Source organism: Mobula birostris, chromosome 18 (assembly GCF_030028105.1).
Source record: "Mobula birostris isolate sMobBir1 chromosome 18, sMobBir1.hap1, whole genome shotgun sequence".
NCBI lineage: Eukaryota > Metazoa > Chordata > Chondrichthyes > Myliobatiformes > Myliobatidae > Mobula > Mobula birostris.
The window spans coordinates 45,095,008-45,117,357 of record NC_092387.1 but is presented as its reverse complement, the minus strand read 5'-3'; the positions used below and the strand labels follow the sequence as shown (position 1 = coordinate 45,117,357).

Genomic DNA, 22,350 nt, shown 5'->3' with positions numbered 1-22,350 from the left:
ATGAATAATTTCATTTCAGAAAGGATTGATATCCCAGATATTAAAAATCCACATCATTCTCATCGTGCTAATTAACTGTTTTACAAACACTGCTCCTCCGATATATGATCTTGGCTCTGGCTACATGTATGGAAGAATTTTTTTTAACTTGGTGGTGTGGTGTTAGCATACAGTCATCATGTTGCCAGCTTTCTCTTGTGATAAGGGCTCTTTTCCAAAGGTTTAACTCTTGGCCTAGCAATCTGGTAGTTTGGTGTGTAAAGCACTGAATAGTAGCATCTAATGGGAAGCCTTCATGCTTTTGTGATTGAGCATTACATTCTGAAACGCTTGCTCTGTGATTTTGGGGCACACGTCTTTGCTGGATGTTCTCGTGTGCGGCTGAGCAGCTTTTTGGGTGAAATTGCAAAAAAAAACTCTTTCTTTACAGTTCTGACTGTACATTGATTATTAGGGAAACAAAGGATCCATGGGCCTACCAGGGAGAAGGGTAAGTTTATTTATTGCATCTAATTTTAGCAGCGTGGTTACATAGATCTGATGCTTATCTTGCACTGAAAGCACAATGAACAATCATTTCAGCTGTCTGAATGAAGTGTCAAAGAAAAAAAATTAACGCTGCAATATCCTTCCCCTTGCCTCACCCTTTTGCATCCTGCACCTTTCTTGGGTGTCTGAATTGGCTTATAATATTTTATATTTTAACTAGTACAGATTTTTGTATGTGTATAACTTTTGGAGCCAAAAAAAAGGCACCATTTTTGGAAGAGGTCTTGTTCTCCCAAGGGAGCTATTGCATAAACATTTCTAAAAGGTCAGAACAACATCTGGCTCATAGAGATAGAAGACTTTTGTTAAAGTGACATTGTACAGATCATTGAATTCTCTTTCAGTTTCAAGCCCTAGGATAATGCAGCCTTAAACCATTCATTTGACAGTGCCACACTTAACTGCACCTTTCTTAAAGCATTTTGCACATTGCTTTGGCTCCATCTCACTGATGGAGCGGTTCTGCCACTGCTGTGAACTGCTACACTTTTAAGATAAATGTAACAAAGACCTTAGGTTAAGTTTGTCTTTGAATCAGGCTTTCGCAAAGTTTGCGAGGTTGTTTTGCTGTGGTGCGTTGGAGTTCTGATAGTAATGTATTTTAAAATATGCTATCTCCTGCAGTGAAATCTCTGGCTTTTAAAGCATTGGTTAGTTAAATGGGCTGTTTGGTGAACATTTCTCCCCATTCAAAAACAATCTAAATACATCAGCAGCTAAATAGAATTCAGGACAATGTAGAGGCAAATATGCAATCATATGAGCTTTGTTTACCTGTATTTACAGATTAGTGTTTGCAAGTATTGACTGACTTTCCTAAATGTTACTATATAAGCCTAGCTTTAGAATATTGTAAATTTAAAAAAATATATAAAAAGATTTGTATTAATCTATAACTCGTATACAAGTACAAATCTATTTTGCTTCTCTTATAACTTTGATCTGATATGATAATGTTAATATAGTAAACAATAGAGTCTCTGCTTGTTACGTTGTTGATACCTTCCTAATACTGAACAGCCTCTTTAAAGCTTTGACTCACGGATGTGGAAATGCTGTGGGCTAACCTGATTGCCATGCTGCTGGTCTGGACTTTAATATTTCTTTAAATATAAGTAAACATGCATAAAGCACATTTATCACACAGTGTTGGTCTTTGCAGAAATAACTAAACTCATTTGAAATCCTCATTATTTCAAAAGGACCCCAATTTCAACTGTGTGTGGGCTGAAGGGTTGTTAACTGTTATTACTGATTGTTATTTCTCCAACCCTTTAATGGGGAAATTCCATGGGGAATTGACCAAGTTTCTAAGGTTAGGCTGCCACCGCTAAATTCCTGTGTGTGGAGGTACATTGTTTCAGGCATCATTGCAATGGACCGAAAAAAACCTTGTGCTAATTGCACATTTTTTTTTAAGAAAGATGACTTTGAAAGGTTCCTAAGTCTTTCTTGTTTTGGGTCACTTTCTCAGCATAAGGAAGTGCTCACAGCAGAGCTTCCTGTAATTAGCAGCACTTACTCTGCTTTGTTTTTCTGATTAAGTAAGCCCAAACTATGCTCGGTTTTTGGTGACAGGACCCTATCTCGGACGGTCTAAACAAGTGAGACATTGTTCATATTGCCTTGCTGCTAATATTGCCCTGTTAACATGCATTTGAGAAAAAATTGAGTCGCCTGATCAAGAATAAGTTGCCCTTCCAGTCTTCCTAAAGCAAATCTGTAACCTGAAGTGGGAAGTTTTGAGGACAAATTTACTTAAAATGTTAAACTTTTAGGATTGACATTGGCAGTAACTTTGCTATCCTGTGAAAGAATTGTAAAAATATTGGCATTCAGATGCTTTGAAAAGTAAACCAATCTGTGCAGGTGGAATTGTACAACACCAGTTGCCCCAGTATAAATGCTGGGCAGTTCATTCAGGAGTTGTTAAAGAGCTAAATTGTCATGTAACATCCATTTTTTGTTACCATTCAAGTAGGTTTTATAACCATTTATACTTAGTGTGTGGGGTAGATAATTGGGTTTAGTTATGTTGCTTGGGTTTCCTTGGCATGTATAAATGTGTAACTCTGAGTACTGAGGTACATGGGAGATAAGTAGGTCTTCTACCAATCTCACTTCCATGAGACCATGAGACTGCAGGTGCCAGAATCTGAAGCAACATACAATCTGCTGGGGACATTAAGCAGATTGAGCAGCATCTGTGGAGGGAAAAGAATTGTTGACATTTCAGCTCAAATCCCGACATAGATTCAGAGTTTTCAACAGAAATGTTGACAATCACTATCCACCACTTCCCACCCCGAAGATGCTGCTCGACACTGAGTTCCTCCAGTAGATTGTATATATGTACTTTTTTAAAATTAATGAAAAGATTGATATAGAAAAAAAAAGAAACAGAGAAAAAAGATTATCTGTCACTTATTTCCATGACCTGTTTCTCTTGTAGCTCAAACTCTTTTCTCATATACTGAACTGGAAACTACAGAAATGTTTCAGCTTTTAAACTTGATAGAGCCCAATAAAATGCTCAGTTCTCCATGTGAATCTGGAATTGTCCAAATAGATGAAGCTGATTTTCTTAGGTTCTCCAATTTACAATGTGATAAATGTGCTTTTCAGAGCATGTCTACAATAAAGTTTGATTTATGTTGGATTATTTTTTTTGGCTGTGTGTTTATTGCTATTGTCATGTAAGTGCAAAGTTGTGAGCGATTTTGAGTATATAGAAGATTTCACAAAGGTAAGGTTTAGGATCTTCACACGTCCACTGCAACAACTTGGAGCACCTTTAATGTGGTTAAAATATACAAAAGAGGGTTCACAATTATCCATATTAATAAATTTCAGGCCTGGTTTTTTGATTTGATTCTTGCATTGTGAAGCATAGAAAACAATAGTGGTGGCCAATAGCTTTCAGAATTTATTAGAGTTCAGTAGATTTAGAAAATAATTGGAGGTGCGTGGAGTGAAGAGTTGCTATACTGAGGATGAAAAGATGTCATAACACCCAAGATCATTAAGAATGGATGAAGAGATCTGATCCATTTTAGACTATCCAATCTGAAAGAGGTTGCAAAGATCTCCTAACTCTGTTTCAACAGCTTTTAACACAAGTTTTAATTAAGTGTCCCAAGGTACTTCACAGAAACACTATCAGATAGAACTTTGCATCGATCCACAAAGAGATCTTAGGGCAGGTGACACAATGGCAAGGTGTTTCTTTTCATCATTTTCATACTTCTCCTGGTCCCATATCCCATTGAGTCTGTGCTGGCTCTTACAACAACCTCATCAGTTCCATTCCCGCACAGGCATCTGTGCAGCCTGATCTCTCTCTCATCCTAATTCTGCTCCCACTCAAATAAACTATGAGCAATTCTCAGTAGCCAGTCAGGACACCAAACATCAGATTGCAGAGACGTGAGAGGAGACCAGTCCACCCAGCAAAAACAAATGAAAGTAAGACAGAGATGTTTGTTTCCTCATAGATTTCGCTAATCATTCTAGAAAACTATTTCAAGCATTAATGACTCCTATAATTAAAAAAAAAGTGATCAGAATCATTTGTTAGATTCCACACCAGATCTGCAAGTTCATTATGCCAACAATGTTTTGAGATTTTATTTTGAGGTAATCACATCCTCATTGAACCTGAATATTTCTAACCACACAAAAAAAGGTTTTTTTAAAAAAGCTTAAGATGATTGGAAAGATAAACGTTCACAACTTTGTCTTGCGCATGTTGAGTTTGCACCCTGAATAATCAAGAAAAATTGTTGTAACCTAAACCAAGAATTCAGGATCTGACTATGGTGTATTTGTTTGACCAAACCTGTCACATCTGGTTACTGCATTTAGTGGTGGTACCTCGCTTTAATTGGTAGCACTATTGCCTCTGATGCAAGAGGCCCTGCTCTTACTCCACCTCCGAACTTGCAGCTTAATCCAGACCAGCATCATACTGCAGTACCAAGGGCTGCATCACTGTCAGAAACACCTTTGTTCAGTTGAGATACTGAAGCAAATTCCAATATATTTACTCTGAATAATATTGAAGATTTAACTTTGAAAGAAGTAGGATTGAAGATCGTTCAGTCCTTCAATCCATACAACTAAAATAAACATGACTCGGTCATTCATCCTGCCACTTTCTGTAGGTTGCACTTTGTGTATGTAGCAGGATGGCTACTGTGCCTCCCAAGTAACATGGACTCCAAAATAATTCATTACATATCAAGAAGTTTGAGCCATTTCAATGCAAATCACTCATCAGACTCCCAAGTTTGGCCTACAGACCTGCAGTAAATTTGTTGCCTTAAATTTATTATTGTTTCTGTCCCAATGTGTAATATTAAATTGAATTGATGGTTTGTAATCCTTTCCATTGACAATGGAGAATACTTGCCAGCTGGTTCTGATCATAATTTTAAACTGGGCTGAAAAGAGATGTAGTTTCTATTTGTCTTTCTCCCATCCTGCCACAGGTAGGGTCTTTGGAAAAGCAAGGCATTAATTCTTCTCACTTTCTGTGTGCTTGATACTTTTACCTTTGCACAAAATAAATGGGAAGGGTCTCTGAAATCTGCCACAATCTGGGCAATTGTGTGGGGCATTCTCCACTTTGTAAAGATAATATTTACTACTTTAAAAGATAGCCCATAGTATATCTGATTATTCTGTTGAGTAGAAAGCAAAGCAAGCCATATCCATACCCTGTACATTACACTTTGATCAGTGTCAGCCAGCAGTAGGTCCATCCCTTGTTGCATTCTGTGGATACCAACTAAATCGGGGATTGGTAATCTGGGGTCCATGGCCCCCTCGGTTAATGGTAGGGGGCCCATGGCATAAAAGCAGTTGGGAATCCTTGGTCTAAATGGATTCAATTGTCATTCAGCTGATTGACACTTGGCTAGCTTCCTCTCTCCTTATTGGCATCCGTTAATCTCATGAGACCATGGATTTGCGCCTTGGAAGGTTTCCAGGGCGCAGGCCTCGGCAAGGTTGTATGGAAGACCGGCAGTTGCCATGCTGCAAGTCTCCCCTCTCCGTGCCACCGATGTGTCCAAGGGAAGGGCATTAGAATCTCTCTCCTAATTCAACCATAAAAGGTCCAATCCTGTCTATGATTGGAACCAGAGTGGCCTTGCTCCTTGTTCCTCATTAGTGACACTGTGCAGGTAATTACCAAAAGATTCACTGGGAATCTGGGGATTGGGGTTCTAAATCTCTCGCCTAGTTTCCCCAGAATATTTTCTTTTCATAACTGCTGGATTTTTTTCTCCCAAGTTACTCTGTTATGATATTTCCCCATTGCTAAAGGCAACGAGTTTCACTCTTTTCAGTACTGAAGATTATCGAGGGTGCAATCTCTTGCAGTGCTGCTTGTTTGTTGCTTGAGTACAGACTGATGCAGAGATGCGGACTTTGGCTGCTGACATCTTGAGAAAGATTGCTTTAGAAAGATGCTGATAGTACATTTATGGTCTCAGACTAATCCTCTATTTGTGTCTCTCCTTTACCTCTGCATGCTGTGTTTGCTGTGACTGCGCAGGGTCTAAAGGGGGAACCTGGTGAAGAGGTGAGTCATGCAAGGAAAGGGAAGCCTGTCCTATTTGTGTTTTTAGTAGTACGTTAATAGTGCTTTAAAGTACTTCCTTGTTAGAGTTGCTATCTATTGGGTAGAACAGACACTTGATTCAGTTTAATCTAAATATTCCAGCAGCAAGTTTTTTTTAAATGTAGTGGAAATAAAAATAAGTGAAAATAATTGAGAATCTAGATCTGAGTCAGTAACGAACCTAATTAGTTGTCCCTCGAGCAATAATTCTGTGTAATCATCATTTTATTAGGTAATGATTGGAACCTTACTGGAATTTTGCCATCCTTAAACCCAAACCCGAAAGGAAATCAATTTTTGTTTTAGACATATAATTTTGTGGCCTCTGTGCATGGCTCAGTGGGTAAGTATAACTCAGCCTCTGGCATTGAGCACCATGAAACAGGATTTTCCACTGAAGACCTCCCACCAAAGTTATGCTCAGAATGGTTCCGTTTCTGTTCTGATTGCTCCATTAAGGCAGGACTTTTCAGCTCACATTATCACCTTTTTATTTTTCTAGTGTTCTGAAATATTGTGTTCTTATCACTATTGTGTTACATATTCATTTCCAGTGAATTCCCCTCAGCATATGCCCCGATGAAAATAATTTTATTTTCTCACTCTCTTTAAGAAGATCTGATCAGTCACTGCATTCCGACAGGCATCATGCCCTTGAAAGGGGCAGTGAACCTTGTTCATTTAATTTTTCACCAATTGTTTCATCTTGTCTGCCTGTCGCCTTTGGCTGCAGATATAATTTCCAATTGAAAAGAAAACTTGCCAAACCTTTTCCCCTGATTACGGGGCTTTCATTTTACTTCCATGTACTACTTTCCCTTCAATGGTTATTCATTTCTTTACAAAGCCAAATAATTATGCAACATTTCCAAAATAAAGCTGCTTCTCCAACCGAAGGAGATGTTACTTTAACACCCTACAGGCTGCAATGTGAAATATTGTCCACAATACAAGAGATTCTGCAGATGCTGGAAATCCATGTAGCACACACAAGATGCTGGAGGAGCTCAGCAAGTCAGGCAGCATCGATAGAGGCGAATAAAAGTCAACATTTCAGACTAAGATCCTTCATGAAGAGTCTTGGCCAGAAACACCGACTGTTCATTCTCCTCCAAGGATGCTGCCAGACTTGCTGAGTTCCTCCAGCATTTTGTGTGTGTTACTCTCAAGAATATTGTCTGAAGTCCATGATTTTTTTTCCCCCAATAAATGCATGGTAACACTAGCTTACCAGTCCCCTTGAATTTAACATACATTGAAAACAGATCTCTTCAGATGGTCCCCTTGCTTCATATTGTACTTTTTTTCATAGTGGGGCCATAAGAAGATGTAGCAATGAGAGTGGCCTCCCCAAGACAAATAGGCAACCCACTATTAAAAACACAGGAGTGATGTCCTTCAGAGCTCTTCCTAGAGTATTTCAAATAAAGGTGGGCAGTGTGGTGCTGCAAATAGTGTTGCCTCACAGCTAGTGACCTGTGTTCCACAAGAACCAGATTAGATTACAGGGCTTAAAAGTAAAGGAATTTTGGGAGGCAGTGATCATAAAATAGAATTCACCCTGCAGTTTGAGAGGGAAAAGCTAAAATTGGATGTATCGGGATGGGAGTGGACTACAGGGAACTACAGAGGCATGAGAGGAGCTGGCCAAAGTTCATTGGAAGGGGTCACAAGTAGGGTTGATGGTACAGCAACAATGGGAGTAATTCTAAAGGGAGGAAGAGGAGGCAACCATAGCTATCAAAGGAAGTCAATAACAGCATAAAAACAAAAGAGAGGACATGCAGTATAGCAAAAATGAGTGGGAAGCTTTTAAAAACCAACAGAAAAAAAACATTTAGGAAAGAAAAGATGAAATATGAAGATAAGCTTGACAATAATATAAAATACAATACCAAAAGTGTTTCCGTAAATACAGTGAGTAAAACAGAGATAAGAGTGGACATGGAATGTTGGAGAGATAGTAATGGGGAGTAAAGAAATGGTGGATGAACTGAATATGTATTTTGCATCAGCCTTCACTATGGAAGGCACTAGCAGTATACGACAAATTCAGGAGTGTCAGGGATCAGAAGTGACTGTCGTCACAATTACTAAAGAGAAGGTGCTTGGGAAGCTAAAATCTCTGGACCAGATAGACACCAGAGTTCTAAAAATGAAAGCTGAAAGGATTGTGGAGGCATCAGTCGTGAGTTTTCAAGAATCACAAGATTCTAGAATGGTTCCAGTGGACTGGAAAATTACAAATGTCATTCCGTTCTTTAAGGGAGAGAGGCAACAGACAGGAAATTAGAGACCAGTTAGCCTGACTTCAGTGGTTGGCCAGATATTGGAGCCCATTATTAAGAATGAGATTTTGGGGTACTCAGAGGTACATGATAAAATCAACATGGCTTCCTTAAGGGAGAATTTGCCTGCCATCTATTGGAATTCTTTGAGCAAATAACAGACAGAACAGACAAAGGAGAATCAGTGGATGTTGTTTACTTGGATTTTTGACACCAGCATGTACAGAAGATTGGTTGACTAGCAGATAACAAAGAGTGAGAATAAAGGGGGACTTTTCTGGTTGGCTGCCTGTGACTAGTGACATTCCGCAGGGGTCAGTGTTGAGTCCACTGCCTTCACATTATATTTTAAAAACCTAAATGATGGAATTGATGGTTTTGTGGCCAAGTTTGCAGATGATACAAAAATAGCTGGAGGGGCAGGCACTGTTGAGGAAGCAGGGAAACTTCAGAAGAACTTGGACAGATTAGGAGAATGGGTAAAGCTGTGACAGATGGAATACAGTGTAAGAAAATGTATGGTGTCCACTTTGGTAGAAAGGATAAAGGCAGTGGCAATTTTCTAAACAGGGATCGATTTCAGAAATTGGAGGTGCAGAGGGACTTAGGAGTTCTAGTACAGGATACTCTAAAGATTAATTTGCAGGTTGAGTTAGTAGTAAGGAAGTTAAAGACAATGTTGGTCCTCATTTTCAGGGAGCTAGAATATAAAGGCAAGAATGTGATGCAGAGGATTTATAGAGCCTTAGCCAGAACACATTTGGAGTATTATGAGCATTTATGGGCCCTATGTCCAAGAAAAGATGTGCTGGCATTGGAGAAAGTCTACGAAAGTGGTTCTGGGAGTTGAAAGGTTAACACAGGAGCATTTAGGGCTTGTAGTCACTCTGTTTTAGAAGAGTGAGAGAGGATTTTGTTGAAACCTGCCAAAGGCCTAGAATGTGTAGACATGGAAAGGATGTTTCCAGTAGTGGGAGAGTCTTGGACCAGAGGACACAGCCTCACAATACAAAGATGTGCATTTAGAACTGAGATGAAGAGGAGTTTCTTTAACCGAAGGATTTTGAATCTGTGGAATCCATTGCTACCAACAGCTGTGAAGGCCAAGTCATTATGTGTATGTATAAAGCAGAGGTTGATAGGTTTGTTGATATGTAAGGATATCAAAGGTTATGGGGAAAAGGCAGGAGAATAAGGTTTAGAGGGGAAATAAATTCGCCTTGATCAAGTGGAAGAGCAGATTCTATGGGTCAAATGGCCTGGTTCTGCTTCCATATCTTATGGTCATTTGGATGCTCTGGTTTCCAAAACCAAACCCACAAGCCAAAAAGGTACTGGTTGGTAGGTAAATTCACCATAGGAAACATGAGGAAGATAACAATGGAATTGTATGGTAGTTGCCCGTCGTGTCCGATGATGACAGGAAACCTGTGCTGGAGAGGTATTCCACTCTCTCAACCTCAAGTTCGGGTCCAGTGATACAAACATGCATCACAACTGAGATCTTCCTTGGTTGCAGTGGATGACCATGACTTCTTCTGTGCCTGGCCATGCCCTTTGCTCTCCGATAAGTGTTGCAGAGCCACCTTCCTAATTGACTTCATCTGCTAGGACGGGTATGCCCCTATCCCTATCTGAGCAGAGCATGAAATTGCCATGACCCTCACCTGGTTTAGCCCATCTGTTGGAATGGCGTACCCGGGTGTGGCCGCTGTCTCATGCAAACAATTACTTGGAGCCACTGGTGAGGACTGTGTTTCCAGCTTGGCCCAAAATGAGTGAGCTGCCCCAGAACGGACACAACAACCCCCTTCATCAGAGGTGCTACCCCTCCCTGTACACTCCATTGTATAGGATTAAGTTACAGTATATGGATAGTGGGTCTATTTCCCTTCTGTGACTCTCTTGCTGGAATAGGATTAGGAGGGACAACCATTTAAGGTAGACACTATGACTGTTCCTTGAGTACTGGGCACCATTATGTATGATTATATTCCTGGGGTTAGGTACCACCTGAACAGTAATATGAATTTAACCCCTTTCTATTCATTCATTCCTTGGATTGCAAAGAAATTTCCAGCCTCTTGCATCCATTCATGTTGCACTCAGAGGAACTTTGAATGTCAAAAGATGAAACCTCTGTCACACTCATAACTTCACACTATCAATTAAAATAGTGAAATCTCCTTTCACATTGGCCAGGGTTCTGGTGGGAAGGAGGAGAGTTAGAAAGTAGAGTGTAAATTGGATGGTTGAGAAGCATAGTTGTTGATGCATTGGAATGATCTCACAAGATGAAAGATTGACCTGAGGTAACCTTCCCTTCTTTTGGCAAGCCAATCTCATTACTATATAGCAATGGATTCAGCTTGATCGAGCCATTTTCTTGAAGGAGAGGTGAACAACATGGTTGTAAAATCAATCTCAGAAAATGTAGCACACAGTCAAGGAACCAAAGAAAATATTGTTGTTTTAATTACCCCACTCATTCTTCCATCATCAGCACTTACTATTATATTTAAAGTTGGACTTTTTAAAGAACCATGTGATGGAAAATGAAAGTGTGAAATGCAGCAACAAACTGATGGAGCAAGCTTAAGCCAAAAATTAAAAACTAGTACTTTTAAAGAGGAAAATTTGATGTTTTTGATCTGACAATCTCATTTGATGGCAATTTGATAGCCAGTTAGAAATCAGACTCTAAACTTCCAAATGGTGTCTTCTGTCCATAAGGTTCCCAGTATCGTCAGCAGTGCTTGAGTTGGTCCAGTAACTGTAGATGTAGTGGCTGGAAGAAAGTAGAACAAATTCTTCATTACATGCCATTGGTTTCATTTTTTTCTTTTCAAAGAATGTGTTTTGCATTTTATTCCTGCATTCCAGCCCTTAGCTTGGCAATCATCCCACTCTGTGTCATCAATTTAAATCTGGTCCATCAGCTTCCATTAATTCCAATCTAGCTGAAGTATGTTCTCGATAAGGCAATCTACCTGGCCCCAGGAAGAACTAAGTGAAGATTTCTCAGAAATAGCCCAGTATGTCACGGTTAATCCAGTGAAAGGTTTGTGCCAAGAGTTTGAAGTTAGCTGCTCTGGCATCAAAACCAGCTTAAATTATCCTCTCTCATTTATTTCTTTTTGCCACAAGCATGAGAAAATCTGTAGATGCTGGAAATCCAAAACAATACACACAAAATGCTTGAGGGTCTCAGCAGGCCAGGTAGCCTCTATGGAACAGAGTAAACAGTTGACATTTCAGGGTGAGACTCTTCATCAAACCTGAAGCATTTTCCTCAAGCATTTTGAGTGCATTTCTCTCTGCATCTTAGTGTAATCATATAGGTCATTCAAATCTGAGCAAGTACTCTAGAGAAATTCATATTCTTTCAGAAAAACTGCAAGAGGTTGTCACTACAGGGAAGTACAATTCCAGGAGGGTGTCTCTTTTTGGGGCTTCCACTCTGAAGTTATTGCCCAGAACTGACTTGGTCCTATGGTTTTATGCACAACTTATTGAAAAGTTGATCTTTCAAATAGCTCTTTCCACAAATCAGAGAATGTTAATGAACTTGCTGCGTTTAGCAAACTTGCCACACCAACTCATAACTATTCACTGTCAATTCAAGCTTTAATCATGGGTTTAGGGCTAGCTATTTTGTATCAAAAGAGTAAGGAAACAGTAAAAATATACATGCTAAACAGAAGAGATTTTGCAGCTGCTGGAAATCCAGAGCAACACAAAAAGTGCTGGAGGAACTCAGCAGGTCAGTCTATGGAAGTGAATAAACAGTCAATGTTTAAGGCTGAGACCCTTCATCAGGACTGGAAAGGAAGGAGGAAGTAGCCACACTTTCCAGTCCTGATGAAGGGTCCCGGCCCAAATTGTTGATGCTTTGCATAATTGTTAATATAACCACAATTGTTGTTGGCCAGTCTTTTCTTCTGTTTAGCTTGGCGAAAGCACTGAGTCTTGGTAATATGCTTATCACAGTTACTCTTATCACAGGCTGACGATGCTTGAAGACATTACGCATTCTGACAGTCTTCTCCTAAAATCTCAGTAGTGGGTTTGAAATACCTCTTGTTTAAAATAAAGCAGCCATAAGCGAGTACAAAGTAAATTTTATTAACATATATATGGCACTGTATACAACCCTGAGATTCATTTTCTTGTAGGCATACTCAACAAATCTATAGAATAGTAACTATAACAGGATCAATGAAAGACCACCCTACTAGGGCATTCAACCAAAGTGCAGAAGACTGTGCAAATGAAAATATAAATAAATAGCAATAAATAATGAGAACATGAGATAAAGTGTCCTTGAAAGTGAGTCCATGGGTTGTGGAAGTAGAGACACTGCTGTGCTTTCTTCGCAATTGCACTTTCACGTTGGGCCCAAGACGGGTCCTCTGAAATGAAAACACAGAAGAATTTAAAGTTGCTGATCCTCTTCATCCCTTATCCTCCAAGGAGGACTGACCCATGGACCTCTTGTTTCCATCTCCTGAAATCCACAGTCATGATGAAACTACAGCAGATTTTTTTCTAGGATTTGTATCCAAAACTGAAAATGGTACTTTGTATTTAATTCATAGAATGATAAGCATTCTATAATACAGGAGGAGGCCAGTCAGCCTGTTCAGGTGTGCTGAACACGATCCCAAACTAATTCCACCCAGCAGAAGGTCCGTGTTATGGCTTTTCAAGTACACATCTGTGTACTGCTTAACTGTGAGGCTTTCTGCCTTGACCACCCTTGGTAACAGAGGCCCATCACTGTCAGGTGAAAGGGCTTCCTCAACAACCTCTAGTTCTTCAAATAATAATTTATATCAATGCTTCTTGATTATTGACCCCTCTATTAAAGTAAGCAAGTCCTGTCCACTTATCCTACTTGCGTTCCTCATAAATGTTACATCTCAATTACGTATCTCCCACAACCTCCCCTTTTCAAGTCTTTCTTCATAGCTTATATTTTCCAGTCCTGATAATATCTTCAGGAATGTTCTGTCTGTCCTCTCCAGCACAAGCACATTGTTCCTGAAATGTGGTTATCAGAACTGTATGAAGTACTAAAGCTCACACTGTATATAGTTTTATCACAAACTCGCTCTTGTACCCTGTGGCTTAGTTAGGAAAAAAAACACATCCCATCTGCCTTTCCAACCACCCTATTAACCTGCAGGGATGTACAGTAGATTTCCATAACATGATGCTGTATCCCGGTTCCTTCACACCACTTGATATCCGTCCATTCAGTTCACATTCCCTTGCCTTGTTGCGTTTCCCCATTATTGATTGACATAGATTATTTCTGGTCAAATCAAACATCGCTTATTTTAAATATCTTGCAAATAAGGTGTACAGAATATTTTAAAGTGATCAAATAAGCCATTGCTAATGTACCAACACGTTAAAACTCATTTAAAGAAAACTAAGGTTCTCGATAGGTTTTTTAAAAAAAAGGTATTTGAAGTATAGAGCCTGTTAAGGCTATTGGAATGCATTTCTCCTTTCTCATCAAGTCATCAGAATCTGTTTAAATGACATTTATTAATTTTCTGCAATTAATTTATAAAATGAAAAAATTCCAATCTACTATCTGTAAATAGTGTGTACAACCCTGAGTCTGATTGACTATATGTATGGCCCTTAAACCTGAAATCTGGGGCATTGTATCTGGTTTGTTGTCATGAAGAATGAATCGTGATGAACTACAACTATGTGGAATATAGATTGTTCTTTGAGTAACCTACAACCTGACAGAACTGTACATGTTATTTAAATGTGCTTTGGAATGTTAAGAATTCTAAATACTATGAAACTAAATCTCACAAATAGTTGTTTTGCTGTTTACTCAAGCAACCTTTAAGGTGGAATTTGAGTTCTAAAGCAAAGACTCAAAAATTGCATCTGTTCTTCACTTTGATCTAATGTTGATATAGATATAGAGTATAGATCTGAAATTAGCAACTGCAGGATCCTATAATCTGAGTCTCAGTATTAAGTGACCAAAAACCAGTCCTTTTCAAACTGTAATTGATCGAGTACTCCAGGCATTTTGCACAGGCTTAGCAACTTACAATGGCTGCAATATCTACTTAGAGTCCAAGTGACAGTACTAACAAGGAAGCACAGTCGTTGTGAACAGAACTGTCTGCCATCATTCCTAATAACATTGGTTAAGTAGCCACAACTGTGGATCAGTTACTTACTACTTAAGTAAACTATTGTGCACTACTAGCATTGAAGCTTGAAAAAAATGTAATGGGCTGTTCTCCAGCAAAATGTAGTCAAGTTCAGGTTGGCTAAAACACATTAAACACCATGCACTGTTAGGTCTTTCTATTGCCACATTTAGCCTAATCTCTAAACTACACATCAAAGTGATGATGTAAGGCAAGGCAAGGCTGTTCTTGCATTGATACTCTGGTGAATTTTAAGTGCACGTCTTTGATTCTCCACTAAAAACAACTTGTCTTCTGGACGTGGTAATATATGGGACTGGATCTGGCCCCATGGCCCAGGGTCTGTGGTTACTTGTATTAGTGCCTACGTCCATTTGCTTTCTCCATGTGGTGATGAAGCATGTTGACCTCCTGTCCATAGCTTCCAAGAACATTCTAAGTGTTGAGTAGATCTCAGACCTGAGTGACAGAGTACATTTTCATTACTTCCAAGGGCTTTTAAAATGCTTCCAGATTTCTCAGAGATTTAAAAAAATGTTCAAATAGAATCAAATAGCTAAACAACAAACTTTTTAAAATGTATTTCATTAAATCACTTTACAAAGCTAATAAAATTAAGTATTAAAATAAAAAAAAATTCACTCACATAACATCACTAGTACTTCTCCACACAGATGGTGACATGAGCTATTTGTAAACCTGCCCTCCTTGGTTTAATATCGAGGACGGACGGGTTGCCAAATCCCTTCTCTTCTGCATATCAGTGCCTCATTGCGTTGGTAATGGTGTGTCCAGCAGCAGAGCAAGAGTTCAGATCTGTCACATTCTCGCTTCAGATTTCCTCCTTTGGCTGAGCAGATGCAGAATTCCAAGATGTGCCAAGCCCCGGTGACTGACAGCCTCAATGGAGCTGCCAGTCATCAGTCAGTGCACTGGGCCTAAAGCTTCTCCAGTGTATTCCTGTCACATTCTTTGTCAATAAGTTGAAATGAACATAATTTTTGACACATGGAACACTCTTTAACATTAAATATTCACAAAGCACTATTAGATGTTACACTTTACACAACTTACTACCAGATACAGATGAAGTGCTTGGCCACATAAATGGCAGTGAGGGGCATAAGTGCAAATACTGTACAGTTGAGTAAAATAGTTATTTTGCTTTTTGAATTCTGTAGTTCCTCTACATTTCAAACAGAGTATGTTAATCACCTTAATGCACCTTCGTGCCACTGCAGCCTGAGTAATATGTATTGTTTTTAGTAGCATGCATAAAATGCAGGAGGAATTCAGTAGGATCATGAGGCGATTTTATTTAGGATTTAGACACAGTATAAATGTTGCTTCCATTATCACTCAGCAATTAAAATAAGGATGTACTTAATAGTATTACACATATATGAAGCCGGTTCTAACTTCTGGCCTGTGTTAAGTTATGTAGCTTCAGTTACATAAGAAGTGATAGAAGTGCATTATACCCTGGTGTTTGTAGGACAGGAAAGCCTAATAAACTGCCTGGGTTTTGGTTGCATGCTACTAGCTCAGAATATCAGTGTTGTCAGCCTAGATAAGAAGAGTCATTGGTGGTGGTCTGGCTCCTGATCACTCTGAGCTCTTCCAAGGAGCTGCCACAAGCAGGTTACTCATTCCACTCTTGCCGGGAGATTCTAGGAGTTGTCATACAAAGGTACTGAAAAAGCAATATGAGAAGGAGGAAGATCATCTCGCTGTAACAAACTGTTCTTTATATTCAGGACCAATCATACAATATTGCAGCCTGCCCAGCAAAAGCTTTTAGTGCACTGTTTCCTTGGGGGGGATTCTATAGGATATGCTACATAACCATTGAATAGCAAATAAAAAAGTGGAATGTAAAGACTTTGGTTAGGTTACAAAAGAAAATGCATCTCTGTTTGCATTTTACTCAAAAATTATTTCACATTTACCCGTTTTCTGTAAAATGTACCAACATTCAATCAGGATAAAAGACTGTTACTGTGACTATGATATGAAATACACACCCTGGGTGCTTCAGTTGTGAATGGGGTTCACCACTTTGAACTTTTGAACAATCCATTTCTTGGTTAGGACGGGTGCTCACTTTATTTAGAATATTTCTTGTAATTTGGTTTCTAGAAGATCTTGGTCACAGGCAAGAGGAGAGCCACAATAAAATATAATCTATTTCTGTATGGATTCTGATGGTCTGATTGCCTTTTCCCATTCTACCACAGGGAGCTCCAGGAGATCCCGGCATCTCAATCATTGGACCCCGTGGCCCTCCTGTGAGTCCTACCGTATTTTACTGATTCCTTCCTCACCGTGTGCTCAGTAACTGTGTGTTGAAACAGGAAATAGTGGAATATCAACCAGTGCAGGTTTGAATGTTCTGCATCAATAACGTAAACAATGCCAGTGCTTTCTAAGTGCAGCAGATGTCACTCATCTCTCATTCCATGTTGTTGCTTTAAATCCCGTTACATGAATGAGGATAGTTTTTGAGAAAGTACCTTATAGCATAACATCCAGGCCTGGAAATGCAATCCTTACACCAGAAGAACTGCATTGCTTTCAGAAGGTTGTTCAATACCACCTTTTCAAGGGCATTTACTGTGGGGTTGGCATGGTAGCATAACGGTTCGTGTAATTCTATTACAGTGCCAGCAGTAAAATCAATTGGAGGTTCAATTCCCATCAATATCTGCAAGGATTTAATATGTTCTGTCTGTGTGGGTTTCCTCTGGGTGTTCTGGTTTCCTGCCACATTCCAAAGACATACAAGTTGCGATTAGTGAGTTGTTGTGAGCATGCTATGTTCATGTCAGAAGTGTTACGACACCTGCAGACTGCCAACATAATCCTCGCTGATTTGATTTGGCGCAAATGACACATTTAACTTTTATGTTTCAATGTGACAGATGTGACAGATAAAGCTAATCTTTATAAACTGATCTTTATAAATTATGGAAATAAAGTAATGCTGGCTCTGCTAGCATCACCCGTGTCCCAAAAACAACAAATAATTAAAAAAATCTGTGATCTATGCAAGTTATTTTATCTTAATGACTTTCTTAAAGGAAGTGTTTTGAATAAAAAAAGCCCTAAAATGATGTAATTTGTACCTGCTTTGCATGTGATGTAACACCTTCCTCCTTTGATTGTATCATTCAGTCTCATCTGAAATAACAAAGTAGTCAACAAAATCACTTGTCTTCAAGTGATTGAAAATACTTTTTTTCTCTGTGTAGATGACACATGATAAATGTTTTCTGGGTGCTTTTGCATGGTTGCAGGAATGTGACTGGGGTGAATCATTTGTACATGTCTAATGCCATTTCCATGTCAAGAGTACTAATCCTTGTGTGGTTAGTAAGATACTTGCATCACGTTTGTCCTGGGCATGGTCATCTACACCTATTCTCCACTTTCATCACCTTCCAGGCTTCATTTCAGTCATCCAAGGGCCCAGGTCACAGCCACTCTCTCTTTTGCAATCCTCACAGAGACCTGGGCTTGATCCTGACTTCATGTGTGGTCTGTGTGGGGTTTGGATGTTCTCCCTGTGATGATGTGAATTTCCTCCTACACCCCAAAGACATGCAGGTTGGTAGGTTAGTTGGCCACAGTAATTTGCTCCTGGTGTATGGGTGAGTGTAGAATTTGAGGGGAGTTGATGGAAATATTGAGAGGATGAAATGGGATGAGAGTAAATGGGTGTTTGATGGCCAGCACAGACTGTGGGCTGAATGGCCTGTTTCTGTGTTGTGATGTAACAAACTACTTACACAAGCAGGACACTTCGAAACACAACTAAACCATGCACTTGACATTCAGAAACATTAAAATATACTCCAAAGCTATTATAATCAAAGAATTAAAGAATTTGTAGTTTTTTTTGAAAAATTAAGATAATTGAATATATTACCGTGGAGGGCATTGCCTGAGAGTGTGGTGGAAGCAAGTTCTTTCTTAATATTGAGCGATTGAGCATTCAGGTAAAGATTTATTTAAAAGATTAGCTTAATTTGTTGCAAGTACATTGAAAGATACAGAGAAATATGTCATTTGCATCAAAGCCCAACACAGTCTGAGGATTGCTGACTAGAAGACTATGAACCACAATGCTGGTAAATAGGATTAATGTGGGTGACAACGTAGTGGAGTAGTTAGCGCAGTCTGTTACAGTGCCAGCTGTAAGATTGGGGTTCGAATCCCACTGATGTCTGTGAGGAGTTTGTACGTTATTCCGGTGACCATATTGGTGTCCTCTGATACTCTGGTTTCCTCCCATATTCAAAGATGTATGGGTTAGGGTTGGTGAGTTGTGGCTAGTTTTGGCCATTTTTAAGGCATGGAGCTTATTGGTTAAGCAGATGTACAGTACCTGGTGCTGGGTAACTTTGCTTCATCACCGAACCTCCTGTGGATTCTACAACCTACTTGGCATATACATTCAGTGGCCACTTTGTTAGGTACACCTGTACACCCGCTGCAAATATCTAATCAACCAATCATCTGCAGCAATGCAACGCAAACAAGAATGCAGACATGGTCAAGATGTTCAGTTGTTGTTTGGACCAAACATCAGAATAGAGAAGAAATGTGATCTAAGTGACTTTGACCAAGGAATGATTGTTGGCGCCAAATGGGGTGTTTTGAGTATTTTAGAAACTGCTGATCTGCGATCTTCATGCAAAACAGTCTCTAAGATTTACAGGGAATGGTGCAAGAACCAAATAAATATCCAGTGAGCGGCAGGTCTGTGGGCAAAAAAAAACTTTTAAAATGAGAAGCCAGAGGAGGATATCCAGACTGGTTCAGCGGATAAGAACGCTATAGTAACTCAAATAACCATGCATTACAACAGCGGTATGCAGAAGAGCATCTCTGAATGCGCAACTTGTCATACCTGGAGGTGGATGGGCTACAGCAGCAGATGACCACGAACTTACACTCAGATGAAACTTTATTAGGTACAGGAGGTAAAGTGGCCACTGAATATATGTGAGAAGCTGCTAGCATTTGCTTGCAAAACCACCCTGCAATTGGCAGTACAATGGCAATTCAGTTCTGGGGGTCAGAGGTATTTATTTGGCTCATTATTAACGTACCAACGACAATTGCTCTCCAGCTTTTGATTCACATCTGTAGAGCTGCCAGACTTCCAAATACGTTTTAAATCCGATGAAGGATTCAATTCTAAATGATTGATCAAGCAGCAAAGTCCAGCACAACTCTCCCGTCCTGTCTCTCCCAGTCACACTCGGGTGAAATTAATTTACTCAGTTCACCTCCAAACTCCAAGTCCTGTGAGTGACCAATGTTAGGTAATAAATTCCTTTTATACCATCTGCAGTTTTTAGAATTTCATGCACCCAGTAAATCTTCTCTCATCCACAATCTCTATAAAGAAAATAACTGGTTCATCAAAGATCAAATTTTCCAGTCTTGGCAAGCACTTGGAAGAATTTGTTGATGAGTTGGTTCAAAGTTGTGAGGAAGCTTGTGTTGAGTATTAACACTGGCTTGGAACTGTTGCTATGTTGGGAAACAAAAGAAGAAATTTAAATTTGGATTGCATAGCACTGACAAAGCAGTGCTAGGTGATGCAATTTTGATTTCACTTGGAATAAATTATTTCCAGATGAAACTGCAGCAATCACAAAATTGGGCTGTGTATTTTCAGTCATGATCGGCACCAGTGTGCCTGACTGCTCCCCGGCTTCAGATGCACACCAAGTGACATCGATTTTCATGCACTGCTCATTTCTGAGCACCAAGCATCAACTGAACCAGGAGTGCCTGGTGGAAGTTTGTCACTTCTCTCACGATTTTAACTGCCGGCATCGGCCATGCCAGAACTAACTGCAGACTGCGCGGACACATTCCAAACTCCACAAAAAGCACAAATAAACCAGCAGTGACTGTTCTAGCTGGCATTTAGCTGATTGCTTGTCATTCAATGGGTGCCTCAACTGGATGCTGCAGCCAGGTCTATTATGAAGGCATCTGTGTGCTTATGGCTAGCCAAAGCTTCAGAGTAGGAGGTGGATGTGCCCTTCTGTAAAGAGTCTGCATCCAAAGAATCATCACACACACCACCTCCTTCCTGGACCTCTGAACATTGCCAATTCAGGTTTTTCAAATCTGCCATTGTAGATGTGAAGTATTCTGTAGTTATGTGGCATCCTATAGAGGTCAAGGTTATGGTGACATTGAATTTCATTGTCACAGGATCTTCCCTAGCAGCTGCAGCAGGTCTCCGCCACATTTCCCAAAATGCTGCTCAGCGCAGTGTCAAAGAGGTCACCCAGGCTCCGTATTCATGGAGAGATGAGAAGTACACTTCTATTTCAGTAAGGTTTGCTAGAATGGCTGGTGCTCCACAGGTGCAGGGAGCCTTTGACCACACTTGTGTGCTGATCTGAGCTCTCCTTAATGCGGCAGTCCTTTCATATGACCAGAAATGTTTGTTTTATGGCTTCCACTCCATGGAATTGACTGTGAATCATGAAAATGCCCTCATTGTGAATGTCATGTTGCCAAGAAGCTCCCAGTATTACTTTATCCTGCAGGAGTTTGGACACCCTCAGCTGCTGAGGGGTGGATCCTGGGGGAAAGGACTACTTTTTACTCCCCGGCTCCTCACATCACTCACACCACAGCAGCTGAGCGCAGATATAACATGAGACACCAAATCACATAACAACATTATCGGTTTCCTCAAGGTAAGACATTCTTGTGGGTATCATTCCGGGAGTGCCTGCTGTACATGCCAGGCAGATTCAGAGATTTCATTGTTGCATGCTACGTGATCTGACAGACTGCGGTTGTTACCACAATCTGCGCACTCCTTCAATTCCAGCCTCCTCGGCATTCCTGGGTTTTTATTGTTCCACTGTTGGCGGCTGTGTCTTCAGCTGTTCTGGGCCTAAGCTCTGGAATTTTGTCCTTAAATTTCTCTGTCTGTCTCGCTTCCTTTCAGTTATGTAGAACGTGGAGCACTACAGCACAGGAACAGGCCATTCGGCCCATGATGTCAGTGCCAGAGGCAATGTCAAATTAAACTAAATCTGTTCTGCTTGCTGCCACATCTCCCCATTTCCTGCAATTCATGTATCTCTCTAGCAAACTCTTAAACCACTATTGTACCTCCTTCTACCATTCCCCTCAGCAGCCTATTCCAGGCATCTACCTCTCTCAGTGTAAGAAAAAGCGTACCCCGCTGATCTCCTTTAGACCTTTCCCCTCTCAACATCTTCCCTATTGATGCACCTCATAATCATATAATCTATCAGAAAATTGCTTTTATATCTGTATGACTTAAGACTGATTTTCCTCTGCTACCACTACAGTGATATTCTTGAGATTATTTTTGCGTACCAATCAAACATTGATGGGGTAAAGGCAAGCATTGTGGGCATGCTATGTTGGCACCAGAATATGTGGTGACACTTGTAGGCTGCCCCCAGCTCTTGGTTGTGTTGGCCTATGCAAAAAAACTCATGTTTCATGTACGTGTGATGAATAACTTTGAATCTTTTGATTCTTAAAAAAAAAAAAATACTGTTTGGTACATTCTGTTGTTTGATAAATTCCCCATATTCAGATGTTCAATGTTCAAAGTAAATTTATTATCAAAGTATGTAAATGTCACCATATAATACCCTGAGATTCATTTTTTTGAAATTCT

At 39.9% G+C, this 22,350-nt stretch overlaps 1 protein-coding gene across 1 annotated transcript in view; it reads left to right on the top strand.

Moving 5' to 3' along the window:
• The window catches only part of col13a1 (collagen, type XIII, alpha 1), a 123,552-nt gene that overhangs the window by 565 nt on the left and 100,637 nt on the right, over window positions 1–22,350 (top strand). The window contains exons 3-5 of the mRNA XM_072282588.1: window positions 455–490; window positions 6,110–6,136; window positions 16,892–16,942. Of these exons, the coding sequence (XP_072138689.1) occupies window positions 470–490; window positions 6,110–6,136; window positions 16,892–16,942 (99 nt within the window). The 5' untranslated portion in view covers window positions 455–469. The remainder of the gene's footprint in view (window positions 1–454; window positions 491–6,109; window positions 6,137–16,891; window positions 16,943–22,350) is intronic.